This window comes from Galeopterus variegatus, unplaced genomic scaffold (genome assembly GCF_000696425.1).
Source record: "Galeopterus variegatus unplaced genomic scaffold, G_variegatus-3.0.2 Scaffold6296, whole genome shotgun sequence".
NCBI classification, from domain to species: domain Eukaryota; kingdom Metazoa; phylum Chordata; class Mammalia; order Dermoptera; family Cynocephalidae; genus Galeopterus; species Galeopterus variegatus.
In genome coordinates, this window is record NW_007732407.1 from 88,350 (window position 1) to 106,378 (window position 18,029).

General features: G+C 39.4%; 1 protein-coding gene across 1 annotated transcript in view; it reads left to right on the top strand.

The window, feature by feature from the left end:
- Positions 1–438: 438 nt before the first annotated feature.
- LSG1 (large 60S subunit nuclear export GTPase 1) overlaps positions 439–18,029 on the top strand; it is a 29,491-nt gene continuing 11,900 nt past the window's right edge. Inside the window, exons 1-8 of the mRNA XM_008590699.1 lie at positions 439–848; positions 2,530–2,656; positions 6,766–6,886; positions 7,274–7,360; positions 7,919–8,005; positions 12,726–12,786; positions 13,683–13,859; positions 17,444–17,857. Coding sequence (XP_008588921.1) covers positions 696–848; positions 2,530–2,656; positions 6,766–6,886; positions 7,274–7,360; positions 7,919–8,005; positions 12,726–12,786; positions 13,683–13,859; positions 17,444–17,857 — 1,227 coding nt within the window. The 5' untranslated portion in view covers positions 439–695. The remainder of the gene's footprint in view (positions 849–2,529; positions 2,657–6,765; positions 6,887–7,273; positions 7,361–7,918; positions 8,006–12,725; positions 12,787–13,682; positions 13,860–17,443; positions 17,858–18,029) is intronic.

Consider the following 18,029-nt stretch of genomic DNA (forward strand, 5'->3'; position numbering starts at 1 on the left):
AGGCCTCTAAGAGTGAGCCGGCTCACTGTTTTCACTTTAATTTTATTTATAGGAAAATTATATACAATTTTACCTAGAGCTGTTAAGCATTTTTTATTTGAAATAAAGCATAAGTCAGACCCTGTTGGCTTTCCTTGCAACCTCGCCAAGCTCTGGAGATACTATTCAACTTCCCATTCCGAACGCCCATCCAGTCGGGGACTTTTCTTAATTCGCAGCTGGGAAAAACTAGGTAAACAAAGAACTATTTAGTTGCTGGGACAGACTTCAGCGAGGATAAACCTTGACACACCGGTTGAAAACCAACGATAGGAAGCTCCCCTCTCTCGCGACAGAAGCGTCCCTTGGCCGAGTCTCCGCCTCCGCTTGACGAAAACAGCAGGGAGGCGGGGGTGGCGCCGTGAGTATGAACGGCCCTGTCTTCTAGGTGTCCTAGTTTCTCGCCGGACGCTAAAGATAGACGCACAAATGTGGAATGTACCATTCTTTTAACTCGATCGTGCTATGCAAATTTGAGACATTCGTAGGGACATCTATAATAAAGTTACCGAAATTATATTTTGCTTATGTACTATAATACCGTCGAATTCAAGATATACAAGGAAGATTCTGGAGTAGGTAGCTCCGTTTTCCCCTCTCAACTTAGAGCCTGAACTACTTGGGCTCGTTCATACGTAACTTCCGAGGGTTGAGCTATGACTGCCGGAAACGGCACGCGCTCAGCGAAGATTGGAGACAGTCGTGTTGCCATGGGCCGGAGGAGAGCGCCGGGTGGTGGGTCGCTGGGTCGGGCGCTTATCCGCCATCAGACTCAACGGAGTCGTAGCCACCGTCACGCCGACTCCTGGGTAAGACGGACCATGTCATCTTTCGATTCTTTCATGTTTAATTTTAAGAGCCTGAAAGCTGCAAAATTTGGGGTCTTTTTGCAAAGAAAGTGATGCCTAAACCGGGTATTGAAGGATGAGTAGGAGTTTCTGCCACGCCAAGAATCAGATCTTCCTCCTAGCAAGGCACAGAACACACAGAGGTAGAAGCATGAAGGGAAGGCTTCTCTGAAGATGAGGCTGGGGTGAGAATGTGAGGAGTCTTGAATGCCAGAGTGTCTTGAACACGTTTGGGTTTTGCCCTAGGTGCCATGGGAGCGCTTGGAAGTTTCTGAGTAGGAAAGAGACAAAACTTTTTTTGTACTGATTTGGTCAAAGAATTGATCCTCAGGAAGAGGTTGGTTGCTAGCACAAAAACAAAATAACTCAGATGCCTGCTTCACCCTTGTTATTCCTCCGAGTGGTTTAGCTTAAAGATGAACCATTGTTATTCAGGGCGTGACAGGTCCTAATTTTTCTGTAGGTCTAGGGGAGATCATAGTAGGATCCTTAAAAAATTAAGGTTTGGGGCCGGCCAGGTGGCGCACTGGAGAGTGCGCCGCTTGAGAGAGCGGCGGCGCTCCCGCCGAGGGTTCGGATCCCATGTGGAGACCGGTTCCCGCTCACTGGCTGAGCGCGGTGCGGGCGCAACACCGAGGGTTGCGATCCCGTTACCGGTCAGTAAAAAAGACAAAAAGGAAAAAAGGAAAAAAAATTAAGGTTTGACTTGTGTTTATCATTCTAGTCTTCATTTTCACCATTCATTACCACAGGTATTTGAGAACTACTGAGTTCTCAGTGAGATCTTGTGCTAAGGTTAAGTATGTCCCTAGGGCTAACTGTCACACCATCTGGTAATTTTGATTGATTTTGAAGTAACTTGTTATTAGTATTGTAGCCTTTGGGAAATAGTGGAAAGATTGAATATGAATTCTAAGGAACTGAATTCTAATTCTTATTCCAGTTTTTGCTGACTCTGTGACATAAGGCAAACTACCTAAGCTTTGGCCCTTAATTTTTTCCATTTGTTTGTACTTTACTGAGTGTATAGCTTAGAACGGTGTTTATCAAACTCTGGGTTGGGTCTGGAAATCGGTTTATTAGTTTGCAACTAGCATTTTTTTTTTTTACTCCAGTAAGATAGAATAGGAAATTTCAGAGTGTGTGACATGTAGTAAAGTAACTTTTGTTTTCACTTTACTGTACTGAGTGTACTTGCACCTTTGTATCACAATGTCTATCACATACCTTTGGGTCACTAGTAAAACATATTTCTTATTGTGGGACACTATCAAAAATTTTTGACTAACTGTGGCTGATAGAGTGAGACAGTCTGGGTTCAAGTTCTACTTCTACCACTTAGTTTGCAACTGTAGGCAAGTTATTTTATCTACTTAAACCTCGGTTTCCTAATCAGTAAAATGGAAGTACAATGAAGTTCACTTCAAAAGATTTTGAAAATTAAATGAAATGATGAAGGGGAAGTGGCTTATCATAAGGTAAGAAAGTGCTCATTTAAATGTTAAAATTTTAGTAGTATTGATTCTAAAGGACTACAACTACCCTCAAGACCACAGAATAATTGCCAGGAAGTTTAGAGTTTGTTTGGATGTCAAGAGAAGAAGAAAGCATCTGTATTTATTGCCCCGTGTTTTATTCGTAGTTGCACACAAGTGAACTCAATGATGGCTATGATTGGGGTCGTCTTAATCTTCAGTCAGTGACTGAACAGAGCTCCCTTGATGACTTCCTTGCAACTGCAGAACTTGCAGGAACAGAGTTTGTAGCTGGTAAGCTGTTTATTGCTGAGTGCATATGATACTGGTCACATTTCTGTCTTGCTGTTTAGATACAAACAAATCTACTTGGAAGTATTTTGAGAACCCTGCTAACCATGAAAATGGGCTATCTTTAACTTAAAGTCATATTTCCCAGAAGCAGTTTGGGAAGGTCCAGTTGAACTCAAGCTGTGAGGTACAGAATGTGCCACAATTTTTTAAATTCAGCTCTAAAAAATACTTCAGATTATACTTTATCTATCAAGTTCAGGAAACTCAATCTCATGGAAAAAAGACCAGTCAACATTACAGTAGCTAGTATCAGCATTTTTCAGAAAATGTTTTCAGATACCATTATTAGAAGCAAAATCCTGAGTGTGCTGCTGGTAGACAATTTGATTTGAGCTTTAAAGCATCAGTCAAGACAGTATAGTGAATTTTTTGTGCACGTAATTTGTTTTAGTCACTGCTCTCCCTTGTCTTTTGGTATGTGTTCTAAGTATTTAGAAGAGTACCTGACTCAGAGCTGGTATTATAAACTATTATTTTTATTCCTCTTATTATATGTTATTACATTGTTTAACAAATCATTTATTCATTCATTCAAAATGCTTTTCTTGAACACCAGCGACTCTCAAGCATTGTACTGGCTACTCAGAGTACAGTGCTGAATGAGACAAATTTTATTTCTGCAGGAGCGTTAGGTGCTGTGAAAGAAAGCTGTAGAAGAAAATGGGGTCATAAAAGATGGAGTTAATAATCATTTTTATCTGAAGGGAGACTAAGGCAAGTATGGGAGAACTTTACCCTGGGGCTGAGTCTTGAACAATGAGTATTTGTTAGAAGGACAAGTGAGATGATATGGGACCCTATACATAGGCAGGCAGAGGACTCAAGCCAAGATAAGCAACAGTCCTCTTGTTCAGGAAATGGTTAGAAATTTGGTTTTGCTGGTGCAGAGAGACAGGATGTGATGAGCAAAGACCCTGAGGAGGTGGGCAAGGGCCAGATTCTGGAGAGAATCAAAGTTTAAGGGAGACTTTATAGGGTCTTAAGCAACTGTACAAAAAGGTGCAAGGTGATTTTAGATTTCTTTTTTTTTAGGCAGCTGGTAGGTATGGGGATTTGACCCTTGACCTTGGCATTATAAGGCTGTGGTCTAACCGACTGAGCCAACTGGGTTTGGTGTTTTTGGTGGAGGGGGGTTCCCTTTAATGAGGTATAATTGACGACTAAAAATTTTATGTTATGGTGTACAACATGATGTTGTGTGTACATTGTGTAATTATTACTACAGTTAAGCTAATTAACATATCATCACCTTGCATAATTTTTTTATTAACTATAGTCACCATGCTGTACATTAAGTCTCCAAAACTTATTCATCCTGCCTAAGTGAAACTTTGTGTCTTTTGACCAACATCTTCCTATTTCCCCCACCCTATATCTCCTGGTAACCATCATTCTCTCTCTGCATCTATGAGCTTGATTTTTTTAGATTACACATATAAGTGAGATCATACAGTATTTGTCTTTTGGTGCCTGGCTTATTTCACTTAATAATATCTTCCAGATTTATCCATGTTGTCACAAATGTCAGGATTTCCTCCTTTTTTGAGGCTGAATAATATTCCATTATACAAGGGTACTTTGAAAAGTTCATGGAAAAATAGAAGTAAAAGATAATACGAATCTTTCCGTATACTTTTTGAAGTATCCTCATTATGTATACACCACATTTTCTTTCATCCATTGATGGACACTTAGGTTGATTCCGTATCTTGGCTATTGTGAATAGTGCTGCAATGAACATGGGAGTACAGGTGTCTCTTTAAGATCCTGATTTCATTTTCATTGCTTTTGGATATATACCTGGAAGTAGGATTGCTGGATCATGTAGTAGTTCAATTTTTAATTTTTTGAGGATCCAACATACTGTTTTCCATTATGGTTGTACCAGATTTTCTAAAAGATCACTGATGGATTTTAAGGAAAAAAGATGAGTTAGGAGACTGTTGCTTTAGTTTAGTAAGAGAAGCAGACCAGAACTGAAGTAGAAGTAGAAGAATGGAGTAAAGAACAGTAACAGGAACATTAGGGAGCTAGAATAAACTAAAGGTGATGAAGGAGGAAGAGTAAGTGAAGAAGAGTGAGGAGTCAACAATAAAACTCCTCCATTTCACAATGAGACACCACTTCAACCCACTAGGATGACTAAGATAAAAAAGGCTATAACATATTGGTGAGGATGTGGAGAAATTGGATCATACACTGCTGGTGGGAATGTAAAATGGGTGCAGCTGCTTTAGAACACATTTTGGCAGTTCCTCAAAAGGTTAAACATGGAATTGCCATATGACCCAGCAGTTCCACTCTGGGGTATATGCCCAAGAGAATTGAAAACATGTCTACTCAAAAATTTGTATGTGAATATTCATAGCAGCATTATTCATAATAATCCCAAAGTGGAAACACCCAAATGTTCATCAGCTAATGAATGGATAGACAAAATGTGGTACGTCTGTACAATGGAATATTATTTGGCCATAAAAAGGAATGAAGTACTAATGCTACAGCAGGAATGAGCCTTGGAAACATCAAGTTAAAGAAGCCAGATGCAAAAAACCACATATTATATGATTTCATTTATATGAAAAGTGCAAAATAGGCAGATTTATAGAGATAGAAAGTAGATTAGTGGTTACCTGGGGATGGGGGAATAGAGAGTGACTGCTAATGGGTAAAGGTTTCTTTCTGGGGTGATGAAAATATTCTAAAATTAATTGTGGTGATGGTTGGCACAACTGTGAATATACTAAAAATTATTTAATTGTATGCTTTTAATGGATGAATTGTATGATATGTAAATTATATCTAAAGCTGGTTTTTTAAAAAGTCATTAATAATCTTCGGCAGAATAGTTTTAATCGATAGTAGATCCACAACTGGAGGCTAGAGAAACAGGGAGTAGGAGGTGAGAAAATAGAGTAATCAGCATGTTGTATTCTTTTGAGATATTTGACTATGGCAGGGAAAGAGAGAAGTGTGTTTGTATGTGTATGTGAGAAGGATCAAAGTTCATATTGGTGTGTTCATAGGTCTTAGGGTGAGAGGCAGTAGAGGGGAGGTTCACAAGGCAACATTTGGCAATATCTGTTAGAGATTTTTTTTTTTTTTTTTAAAGATGACCGGTAAGGGGATCTTAACCCTTGACTTAGTGTTGTCAGCACCACGCTCAGCCAGTGAGCAAACCGGCCATCCCTATATAGGATCCGAACCCGGTCATTGAGAGAAGGTGAGTTACCATTTTCTTGTATGTGTATGTGAGAAGGATCAAAGTTCATATTGGTGTGTTCATAGGTCTTAGGGTGAGAGGCAGTAGAGGGGAGGTTCACAAGGCAACATTTGGCAATATCTGTTAGAGATTTTTTTTTTTTTTTTTAAAGATGACCGGTAAGGGGATCTTAACCCTTGACTTAGTGTTGTCAGCACCACACTCTCCCAAGTGAGCTAACTGGCCATCCCTATATAGGGATCTGAACCCTTGGCCTTGGTGTTATCAGCACCACACTCTCTCAAGTGAGCCACAGGCCAGCCTTTCTGTTTGAGATTTTAAGTTGCATATTCTGTGACCCAGCATTTCCACTTCTCAGTACCTACCTAGAGCAGTGGTTCTCAAATGATAGTGAGCAGCAGAATTACCCAGAGAATGTGTTAGTACACAGATTCCTGGGCCCTTCCTCTAGAGGTTCTGATTCATTGAGTATGGGTTGGAGCCTGAGAATTTGCATTTTTAACAAGCTCCCAGATGATGCTGTATTTTAACAGTGAACACCTGGAAACTAAATGTCCCAATAGCAGGGAAAATGACTAAACAATCTGATATAGACATGCTGTGAAATACTTTGCAGCAGTTAGAAAAAATGAAGTAACTCTGGACAGTTTTTTGGTATAAAACTTCACTTGGAAATTGATTTGTCCAATTCTTGAAGGATATAAATGAAGAGTGCTAATTCTCTTTTAAGTTCTCATATGTTCAGTTTTCCATGTTTATAAAAATGACCAACACTCAGCGTCTGTGTTGCATCTTAAGTAATAGTACTTTTCTTCTCTTTGAACAGAGAAACTTAATATTAAGTTTGTGCTCCCTGAGGCTAGAACTGGACTGCTGTCTTTTGAAGAGAACCAGAGGATTAAGAAACTCCATGAAGAAAACAAACAGTTCTTGTGTATACCAAGGAGGTGAGTTGAAGAAGAATCTAGAGTATTACAAAGCATATAAGGCCACTGAATATAAAAATTTTTAGTTGGTATTTACATTTTTTCTTTTTTTTTTTTTTTAAAGATGACCGGTAAGAGGATCTCAACCCTTGGCTTGGTGTTGTCAGCACCACGCTCAGCCAGTGAGCGAACCGGCCATCCCTATATAGGATCCTAACCTGTGGCCTTGGTGTTATCAGCACCGCACTCTCCTGAGTGAGCCATGGGCTGGCCTCAGAGTTATATTTCAATACATGTATACAACATGTGACCTGCTTCCTTTTCTTGGTTGCCATTATTAGATCAAAGTTCCATATTTTATTTTGATAACTTATGTGTAAAATTTTTTCCCCTCTATGATTGTTTCAGGCCAAACTGGGACAAAAAAACTAGCCCAGAAGAACTCAAACAGGCAGAGAAAGAGAACTTTCTAGAATGGAGACGTCAGCTTGTCCGGTGAGTATTAGACTCTGCGAAGCTTTGCTTTGGAATCCTGAGTTCAGGCGTTTTGGGGTGCTTGCATTGCCATGTGCGTTTTGAAGTCTTGATTCCTTTAAAAGGGAAATGGTAGTGTTCTTACAAGTGCCCACTGCTGTGTGTGCAAACACAGTCTTGCTGGGTGCATGTGCATCTTTGCACAAAGATGATGAGTTGGTTACTCTGTTCAGTTGCCAGCCTTTTCTCCTTTTATTCCTTGTCCATTCATTGGGTGCCCTGGAGAATGCTCTCCTGAGCATTCTTCTAGTAAGAGTTGTGTCAGAGAAATGTGACTTTTTGTGATAGATAAACTTCCAGGGCTTAAATAGCTTAAGGATAATATTTGAATTTGATGGAGAGAGATATAAATATTATTTTTATATTGACTTAGCTGAAGGTGTATATATATTTGTAAAAACAATTTGACCATTAGTATTTGTGTACTTATTTTTTAATGTAATGAATTTGAGCATTTATACTGCTTAAAACCGTCTCTCATAATCTGGGAAAGATATATACTCCTCATTTGAAAGCCAGGCTAGAAGAGGAACAAAAGCTGATACTGACTCCATTTGAACGAAATTTGGACTTTTGGCGCCAGCTCTGGAGGGTCATTGAGAGAAGGTGAGTTACCATTTTCTTTTGTGTAGTGAAGACATTGTAGTGGTGTTATGTTAGATTTGGATATCGATATATGCTCACAGGGCTCAGGGTCAGGGGGTTTGGAACTAAGCTATGCAAAGTGCTATTGAGAATTATTATAAAAACTGAAAGTATGATACTGTATTTCTTTTAAAATATAGACCTTTTTTATTAGGCGAGAGCATTGATAAATGTGTGAGAATGAACATTTTCTGTAAGATGAATTCTGAAGCACCTGTAGTTATTTCAGCAAGTGTATATTTAATTCCTACTGGTAATATGCAAAATATGGATATAAAAAAGAGTAGGTTCCTGCCTGCAAAGAGTGTATTTGTTACGGGAGGAGGCAGATATCAAAGCTCATTTAAGCACACTTTCATGGAGTACAACTAAATGCAAAGCAAAGCACCAGGGGCACACAGGTGAATGAGATGTGATCCTTGCACTCAGAGAACTGAACACCTAGTAAAATAAACTTCCTGCTTTGGTATAAATAAAAAGGCAGTGGGCCATGTCATGGCAGAGGAGGGAGCAATAGATAAGGACTGGGGAAAATCAAGGGATTTTTTTTTTTCACTTGGGCTTTGAAAAGAGAATTTTCATAAATTGAGAATGTGAGAGTCTCATTGTTTTCTGTGTAACACTAAGAATTCCTATTGTTAGAAGCTGATGGGGCCAGCCCGTGGCTCACTCGGGAGAGTGTGGTGTTGATAACACCAAGGCCCCGGGTTCGGATCCCATATAGGGATGGCCGGTTCGCTCACTGGCTGAGCGTGGTGCTGACAACACCAAGTCAAGGGTTAAGATCCCCTTACCAGTCATCTTTTAAAAATAAAAAAAAAAAAAGAAGCTGATGAATCAGCTCTCTAATCTCACATCTTTGGTATAGTTAAAAGGTTTTTGTGTTCCTCAAAGAGTTTCTGGATTATACAAGGATTTCAAAAGTGAACCTTATATTTGAAATGATGCTTTTTAACAAGGAACCTTTAGGCTGTTTTGTTGTTGTTGTTTTCATAAAATGCACCTAGTAAGAACATTAGGAAACAGGATGCGTTAATTGGGATTCTCAGGAAAGAATATCGGCACATTTAGCATTGTTATTAAGAAAACATGACTTGGATTAAACTTGTAGAAGTCACTGATGTTTCTTTTTAGGGTGATAAAAATGTTCTGGATTTAGATTGTGTCGCACAACTTTGTGAATGTAACTAAAAGCCATTGAATTGTACATTTTAAAAACGGTGAATTTTATGATGTGAATTATTTCTCACGTTTAAAAAAAGTTGTTTAAATGTATCCCACTCTGCTGTCTAGGGACAGGAGAGTGGCTTTTGGACTGGAATGTGAGGAGGTCAGAGTAGCAAGGCAAATCTCTAAGCCTGAGAAAAGGAAAAGCTTGCTCCTGATTACAGGCTCCATGCAGGCCCGTTTTATTCAGTTAGGCTTGAGTGGGGCTTTGGAAGACCCAGTATCATTCTCCTGGGGAACTTCTGTGGAACAGAGTGGACTCATCTCTTCTACAGTGCCTCATTAGCAGTTGAGGCTATGTACTGCTGAGAGTGCCTGTTTTCTTATCAAGCTCTGACACACCTGGACCTTGAGGGAATGACCGCCATCTGCACACTTATAGCTTTTGTTTTGTTTTAGATTTTCTCCTTCTTCCTATATTGTCTTATCGTTCCTCTGTTTTCCTTTTTTTCTGTTTATTCTGGTTTCTGACTTTTATGTAAGAGTTCTTCTTCAAATGTCTAGTAAGGTTTGTTGTCTGTTCCTATTTAAGAATGAAGCATTGTAAAGCAAATTGACAGGCCTACCTGTTTAGGTAGAATTTGCCAACTGATGAGTTTCACTGTAGGATGACTGGGCAGGGGTCAATTTTATTTTGTTGGAATACACTAAGATGTTAGTGTCTATAGGTCTTTTCTGTAGGAACAGTCAGTTTCTTAAAGAGAAGAATGATCTCCTGCCAGGAATGGGGCTATCTGAAGGTGGACCAAGGGCTGATTGTCCACCTAACTGGAAAGGTATCCCAAGGCCAAACAACAAAATAGGCCATTCCATGCAATAAAGCAAAGAGCTTTAATACAGGGTAACTTACTAACAGAGTAGTGTGTCAGGTGGATGGCAACCCAAGGGAATGTGCCAGGCTTCTCTGAGCTATCTCAAGGCTGAGTTCAGGTTTATATAGACAGTTCATAAACATGCCTAACGTAACTAGCTCCAAATGTTGATGCAGGTAGCCAGGCCAGCTTATCACCACACTAGTACTTATTCCTTCTTTATGATCAGCAGATTGTTCCTATCTGTTGTTCTGACTACCTTTACCCTAGTTACTATATAACTTAATGAACAAAGCTCTCATAAAGACAGAGCAAGTGGTAAGGGCCTAAGATGGAATCAGTTATGCTCACAGTCCCACAGGGGCTAAAGGAGGTGGTCCTATACAGAGGAGCTGGGCATCTTCACAGTTCAGTATTAGGCTTACATTTAATCCCCCTTTTTTTCAGTATGGTACCTCTTTCCCCTCTTATCCTGTACCTGAGGTCCCAGTTCTGGAGCCTCTTAAGTTAATTTCTCTACAGTAAATCCTAGCCTTCTGCTGTTGGGGTTGGGGGATGGCGGCTGTGGGGTGAGTTGCAGTTGCCTAGCTGAATGGAGCAAGGGAACCAACCTAAGAGCTCAGCATCCAGACTGATTTCAGCACCATGCCTCACTCTTGCCTTGAGAGATAGATCTGATGCTTCTAATCCTGAGCTTTCTTGGGGACTCTGAAGCATGAACATGTTTGCTTCTTTTTGGTTTGGCATTTCTCAAGTTGCTCCTGTTTTCATTCTCTTTGTCCTAATTGGCTTCAGTCTTTCATTTTTGTAGGTTTTTGAGAGGGAGCAGAGTAACCATATACGTTCATTTTAACAGAAAGGCCCTTTCACACTTTTTATGCCACTGCATTAGCAACTGGGTTCCCAGAGTGAGCCTGTCCATGTTGAAACTTCTAGCTTCGATTGGATTACAGTATTACTTGCTGTTATTTTTATTATGTGCTATTTCCCTGATTTTGTAATGGAGAACATGTTTCTAACTCAAGGAATATAGTTTATATCACGTGGAAGTGGATCCGAGTTACATCGAAATATTAATAAAGTGACTACTGCCACATATTTTAACAGGAAATATTTATTGATGTCTTCTCTACAGCAGATGTCTCCTGTTTGGTAACAGGCTGAGTAAGCCATCTGCCTCTTTAATTTCAATAGTAGCTATCAGAAAAGATTTGATGTATAACATGTCATTGAAATGCAGGAAACGGCTGCAGCATTGAGGGTAGAACACTGCATTCCAGTAAGATAAGGCACTTCCATTGTGTTGCATAAACCCTTCCTGTTACATAGTTGGCACTTTGCTCTGCATGCTCATTCAGCACATGAAGCAAGCTGTCTTGAAATGTCTTCTTTTCTTACTGGTGTTTCTCAGCTGATTATTCTTTCTCCGTGTTTGGTAGGTAGGTGTAGTGTTTGGATCTTGTGGTTTTTTTAGTTTATTAGTCTTTGTCCATTTTTTTGCAATCATTTTTGCATTTACTGTTAAACATTCAGTTTGAAAGTGAAATATTACCTTAAAGAAGGAAATACTGGGACCAGCTCAATTAGATGACTTGAAAACAATTTGTCAAAAATTAGCGAGTCTGTGAGTTCCTTTGCATAACAACATTGTTCTGAAATCTTAACTGTTCTGAAAGAAAATGCAGTTTTAATTGTCAAAAGCTCTGCCCTAAATGGTAGCCTTGATTCCTTGGCATTCAGTATAGTTGTGAAGAATTACCCTAGAAAAGGCTGGTTAACCAAATAAGGATTTAAGGGACACTCTGCTTTAAGGTAGTGTTACATCTGCAGCTTATTTTCTTCCAGTGGCAGTCATAGCCGGCTCTTAAACATCTTCCTAGCCACAGAGGCTGAAAGAAGGGAGGATCCTCCCAGAGAAGTTTTTTTTTCTCCTAGCCATGCTAGGCTTCTGTGGTCCCCACTGCATTTGTGAGGAATTTGAGGGGCTTGCCATCAGCTGCAGAACATTTTCTTATTGCTACATCTCCTTGTATGTAATGGAAGATGTTGGACTTGTCATTCCTGCTTCATTACGGCAACTTAAGTTGATATTTTGTGGTTTTGTATTTTTGCCATTTAAACACACTGTTGGAACTGGTGGATGATTGCTAAGTGTGTGCTTTCTTCCTTGTCATTCCTGGGTTTAAATAAGATTTTGGCTTCAGTAGTGGCAGCTGTCAGCAAGTGATTTATTAGATTTTCCTTTGAGGCCTTAACACTAGTGGTGATTAGGGATTGAATATTTAGTAGTCTTCACCTTTTAGTGTAGTATTTGGAATACTTTTTTTATCTTGCCAGGAGAATTTAATGTATGTTATGGTGGAAGTTTTGGCAATAAAACATCATCTGGACCCCTCTAGGCCATATGAGAGCAATAGAATGTTATGCTTAAGAGCATGACCTCTGGTCCGTTGGGCAAGTTACTTAACTATTCTAAGCCTCAGTTTCCTCATATATAAACTGGAGATAATTGTACCTTAAAAAATATCAATATATGTCAAGTGCTTAATATAAAGAAATTGTTTGCTACTGTTGTCATTATTTTATGGTCCTTGATCCCTTTCACTTCACAATGATTGAACTATCTCATGTTTGTTTTTCAGTGATATTGTGGTCCAGATAGTAGATGCTCGAAACCCACTCCTGTTTAGATGTGAGGATTTGGTAAGTAAAGTTTGACAAAATGCAAACCTAAGTAGTTTGAGTAGCAATGAGAGGACACCATCACTCAGGGCAATAACTAGGCAAGCGTTCTTTACTCTCCTCTGGCTCTGTTTAATTAAGCCTCCCTCTCCTCCCAAAGTCAGGAGCTTGTATAATGCCACTGTTTACACAGATGTTTTCACTTTTCAAACAACTGTGTCCATCTGCAGGAAGGCACAAACATTTGCATGAGCTTTCTAGCTTTTAGTTGAGAAGCCATTTTGTTAATAGACATGTGCCAGAGTTTTCCATTTTTTGAGAGACACTAGTTGAAATAGCATTTTACTTATTTTAGCATATTCCTAGTAAATTCACTTTATAATCCATCCCATTCATTTCTCTCTTCTAAGACCTTAATTATTACTCCTTGTGGTATTTTATAAGTTTATAAACCACTACAGGGGATGATAACTAAGGTTACATGGATTACATGAAATAATGTAATAGAGGCTTTGAGTTAATAAAACATTGTACACATGTGAGGTATTCATATTTCTGTTTGAGGATCATAGTAGTTATAGTACAGATTATCTTAAAATCCACTGGTTAGGGGGCTGGCCAGTCAGCTCACTTGGTTAGAGCATGGCCTTGGTAATACCAAGGTCAAGGGTTCATAGCCAGCCTCCAGAAAAAATAATAATAATAAATCCACTGGTGAATAACAAAACTTTTAATGATGAAACTTCTTTTCAAAGCTTGCGGAAAGGATTAATAGAATGTCCCATGATTAAAAATCTTTAAATTAGGAAATGATTTAAAACTAGGGGCAGTGAAAATTTTATTGGGATTTTCAGTATAAGTAGCCTCGTTTTTTACATGTTTGAAGAGACCTTTCTAAATACCTTTGTCTTACTTAGGAATGTTATGTGAAAGAAATAGATGCCAATAAGGAGAATGTTATTTTGATAAACAAGGCAGATTTGTTGACTGTCGAGCAGCGGAGCGCCTGGGCCACATACTTTGAAAAAGAAGATGTGCAGGTTATTTTCTGGTCAGCTTTGTCTGAAGCCGCTCAACTGAATGGTGACTGTAAGGTAACCTGGGGGACTGAGGTTGGGTCTCAGGGAGGAGGATTTTAATTTCTGATTAGTGTGCTTTGTATTTTATTTTTTCTTATTGGAGATTTGTGGAAATTAGCTTGTTTTTCTTTTTTTTTCCCCACATGTGCTGTGATAGTAGGATGACCTATAGAAAAGTGAATCACAAGGTTACTTTCTCTGTGGTTGTCAAATAGTCTCAATCCCAGTGTCACACACTGATATTAGCTATAATTTTTAATTTTAGGCAGGAAGTTGTATAGGAAGTTTCATAATGACCTTGTAATTGCTTTTAAGAGAAGTCAGAACAAAAGGGTACAACTGAAGGATGTGGTAATGTCTCAGGACTTGATCAAAATCTCTTGACTTTGTTTTCAAAACAAAGAAACTAATTAACCCTAAATTAAGATACACCACTTTACCGGGGCTGGCTGGTTAGCACAGTTAGTTAGAGCATAGTGATGGTAACACCAAAGACCCTGTACTGGCCAGCTGCCAGACAAACGAAAGATATATACCACATTATTTCCTTTATCTTTTAACCCAAATTGTACAAAAATAGTTTGGGCTTCATTTTTCTTTCTTTTTTTTTTTTTTAAAGATGACCGGTAAGGGGATCTTAACCCTTGACTTGGTGTTGTCAGCACCACACTCAGCCAGTGAGCGAACCGGCCATCCCTATATGGGATCCGAACCCGGGGCCTTGGTGTTATCAGCACCGCACTCTCCCAAGCGAGCCACGGGCCGGCCCTGGGCTTCATTTTTATTTTCTAATAGTATAATAACTAACTATGAGGGCCGGCCCGGTGGCTCACTGCTACAGTGCGCCGCTTGGGAAGCACGGCAGCGCTCCCGCTGAGGGTTCGGATCCCACATACAGACCGGCCGCTCACTGGCTGAGCAAAGTGTGGGCGCAACACCGAGGGTTGCGATCCCGTTGCCGGTCCCGGTCCGGTACAGGCGCAACACTAAGGGTTGCGATCCGCTGCCGGTCACGAAAAAAGACAAAAAGGGAAAAAAAAAAAAACTAACTATGAAAAGAAATTAGTAGTAGAATCTGAAAGCTGAAAGAGACTTAGAAGTAATATCTTTTTCTCTGTCATATCCTTTCATATTATCTCTATTAAACATCTACTGACTATTTAGGGTGTGTTGAACCAGGTTCTGTGGATATGACACCCTCCCCTTGGTGAGCTACAATTTAGTGAGCTCTGACCTCTAACTCTATAAAGGAATTTCTTCCTTTCTCTGTGACTACTTTATTCTTTTTTGGGGGGTGTCTGGCATGTATGGGGATCTGAACCCTTGATTTGGTGTTATTAACACCACGCTCTAACCAACTTAGCTAACCAGCCAGCCCTCTCTGTGACAGAGACCAGGTAACTCTTTTGTACCTCCAAATTTAGAAAGTCCTTCCATTCAGTGAAACTAAGTCAGCTTCCTAACTTTTAATCTGAGGACTCATTTGTCCTCTTAGTTCTCTCTTCTGTGGACTGTACATTTTCTTTTTTCATACTCCTCATAAATACCATTTCTAAGACACTCATCCTGAGTTCCTGTCTGCTTGTATCATGATTATAGTTAAAATTGGCTGCACCTAATTGAGCATATTATTCCAGGTGGTATTTGCCTAGGGCATATACAAAGGAACTCATATTTCTTGTTATCAGGGTATTCTTATTAATTCTGTTTCCGTTAATTCATCCCCTTTCAGGAGCTGTATTATGCTCTTGGCTTATTGAACCTGTGAGCAACCAAATCCCTCAAATATTCACCAAAAAAACTTATTAAGAAGACCTGATCCCATCTTTACAAGGGGAAAAAGGTCTTTTGTTTTTACGTGAACTTAAGATAGTACTGTTCCTCTTAAAAATTATGTTAATGATTTGGGACCAAGGTAGAGTTCATTTTAGCAATTTGCTTTTTTCTCCTTCTAGCTTTGAATTATCTTCAGACTTTATGTTTGCACTTCTGTATATATATTCTTTGAAGTCTGTGTTCCGTGGTGCTTTGACTTATTAAAGGCAGTTATTTAAACATAACATTTTCTTGCAAATCAAAACCACTTTGAGATGTCATGTCACCCCAGCTAGACTGGCTATTACAAAAAAGACAGAGAATAATAAATGCTGGCAAGGGTGTGGAGAGAGGGAACCCTTTTACACTGTTGGTGGTACTGTGAATTAGTGCAGCCATTATGGAGAATAGTGGGGAGGTTCCTCAAACAACTATGGATAGAACAACCATATGATCCAGCAATCCCTCTACTGGGTATATATCCAGAGGAATGGAAATCATCATGTCAAAAGGATACCTGCACTCCCATGTTTATTGCAGCTTTATTTACAATAGCGAGGCTGTAGAACCAACCTGAATGTCCATTGATGGATGACTGGATAAGAAAAATGTACACACACACACACACACACACACACACACACACACATAGATATTAAACATATATATATATATACACACACACATATACATACGTATTATATATATAAGGGAATAGTACTCAGCACACACACACACACACACACACACACACACATAGATATTATACATATATATATATACACACACACATATACATACGTATTATATATATAAGGGAATAGTACTCAGCCAGAATAAAAAGAATAGAATTCTCCCATTCACAGCAACATGGATGAGCCTGGAGAAAATTATGCTAAGTGAAACAACCCAGGTGCAGAAAGAGAAATACTGCATGTCCTCCCTCATAAGTGGAGGTTGAATCTATAAATAAGTAAACAATATAGAGAGAAAGAAACAACAATCACAATAATTCATTGAACTTTTAGAAGGAGAGAAAGGATGTGGTTATTAGAGGTGGAAAAGGGGAGGGGATGTGGAGAGGCAGGGGGGTTAACAAGAAATTGGTTAATGGGCACAAAGAATGATTGTTAGTTGTAATAATGAATAAGCTAACTATCCTGATCTGACCATCACATATTGTACACAACTATTGAGAGTCAACTTTGCACGCCACATATATGTATAATAAGTTATCTTTACAAAAAAAAAAGCACTTTCATTAAACATGCAAACCACTGTCTTTAAAAAGGCAAATGTAAAATGAAGTGCATATTGTAAATTGTGACCTTCTTTCTTTGTGCAGAGTAAAGAATGTTAAATGTTTTATTGTTAATGAGAAGTGCTTTGTTTTATTCCGCAGCTCATTACAAAATAATGTCCTGCCAAAGAATTCACCTTAACATGGGCTTTTCCCCTTGATTTCTTTAAAAATTTATTTTAAATTACAAAAATAATACACCTTATTTGTACAAAGTTCAAGTAACATGGAAATGTATAAAGTAAAAAGTGAAGGTCCACCACTCCTCCCCTCCCCAGAGGCACCTCTGTTGATGGTTTGGTGTCTGTCCTTGCACCAAAAGGCTTCCACTGTCTCCTCTCCATTTTCATCTCTTCCAGTCTTCATCATAACTTTTCTTGGCGTCTGTTCATCTTACATAACCAACTCATTGGGTATTCACTAGAGTGAAAAGTGCAGCTGTTAATACACTTCTGAGCATCTGTGGTTTCTGTTATTTCATCAGGAACAAGTAAACGGAGATGCTGAAGAAGCCAACACAACTGTGTTTGAAAACTCCAGTTTCGATGAGACTGAAATTTCACAAAATGAGTTTGAACATCTCCTGGGCAGGGATTCTCTCTCACCCAACGAAGACTCCTCTAGTGATGAAGGCACCAGTGAATATGAGGACTGTCAGGAGGAGGAAGAGGAAGACTGGCAGACGTGTTCAGAAGACAGCAGCCCTGAGGAAAAGGCCTGTTTCCAGGACTGGAAAAAAAGCCGTACTGTGGATTCTGAGGCTCAGGGCAGGAAAACTCCACAGAAGAGGCAGACACACAATTTTAGCCACCTGGTGTCAAAGCAGGAGTTACTGGAGCTCTTCAGGCAGCTGCACACTGGGAAGAAGGTGAAAGAGGGGCAGCTTACTGTTGGACTGGTAAGATGGAATACATCATAAAATTGTTACCACATGAAGGGCTTTATTCCCCATCCTGTGGTAGCTACACGAGGACCCCAGACCCAGTCAGGCTTCTGGCATCATAGGGAAATTATTGCGCCCTTGTTGCCCACTGGCATCATAGGAGCAGGCAGGGTAACAGGCAGAGCCC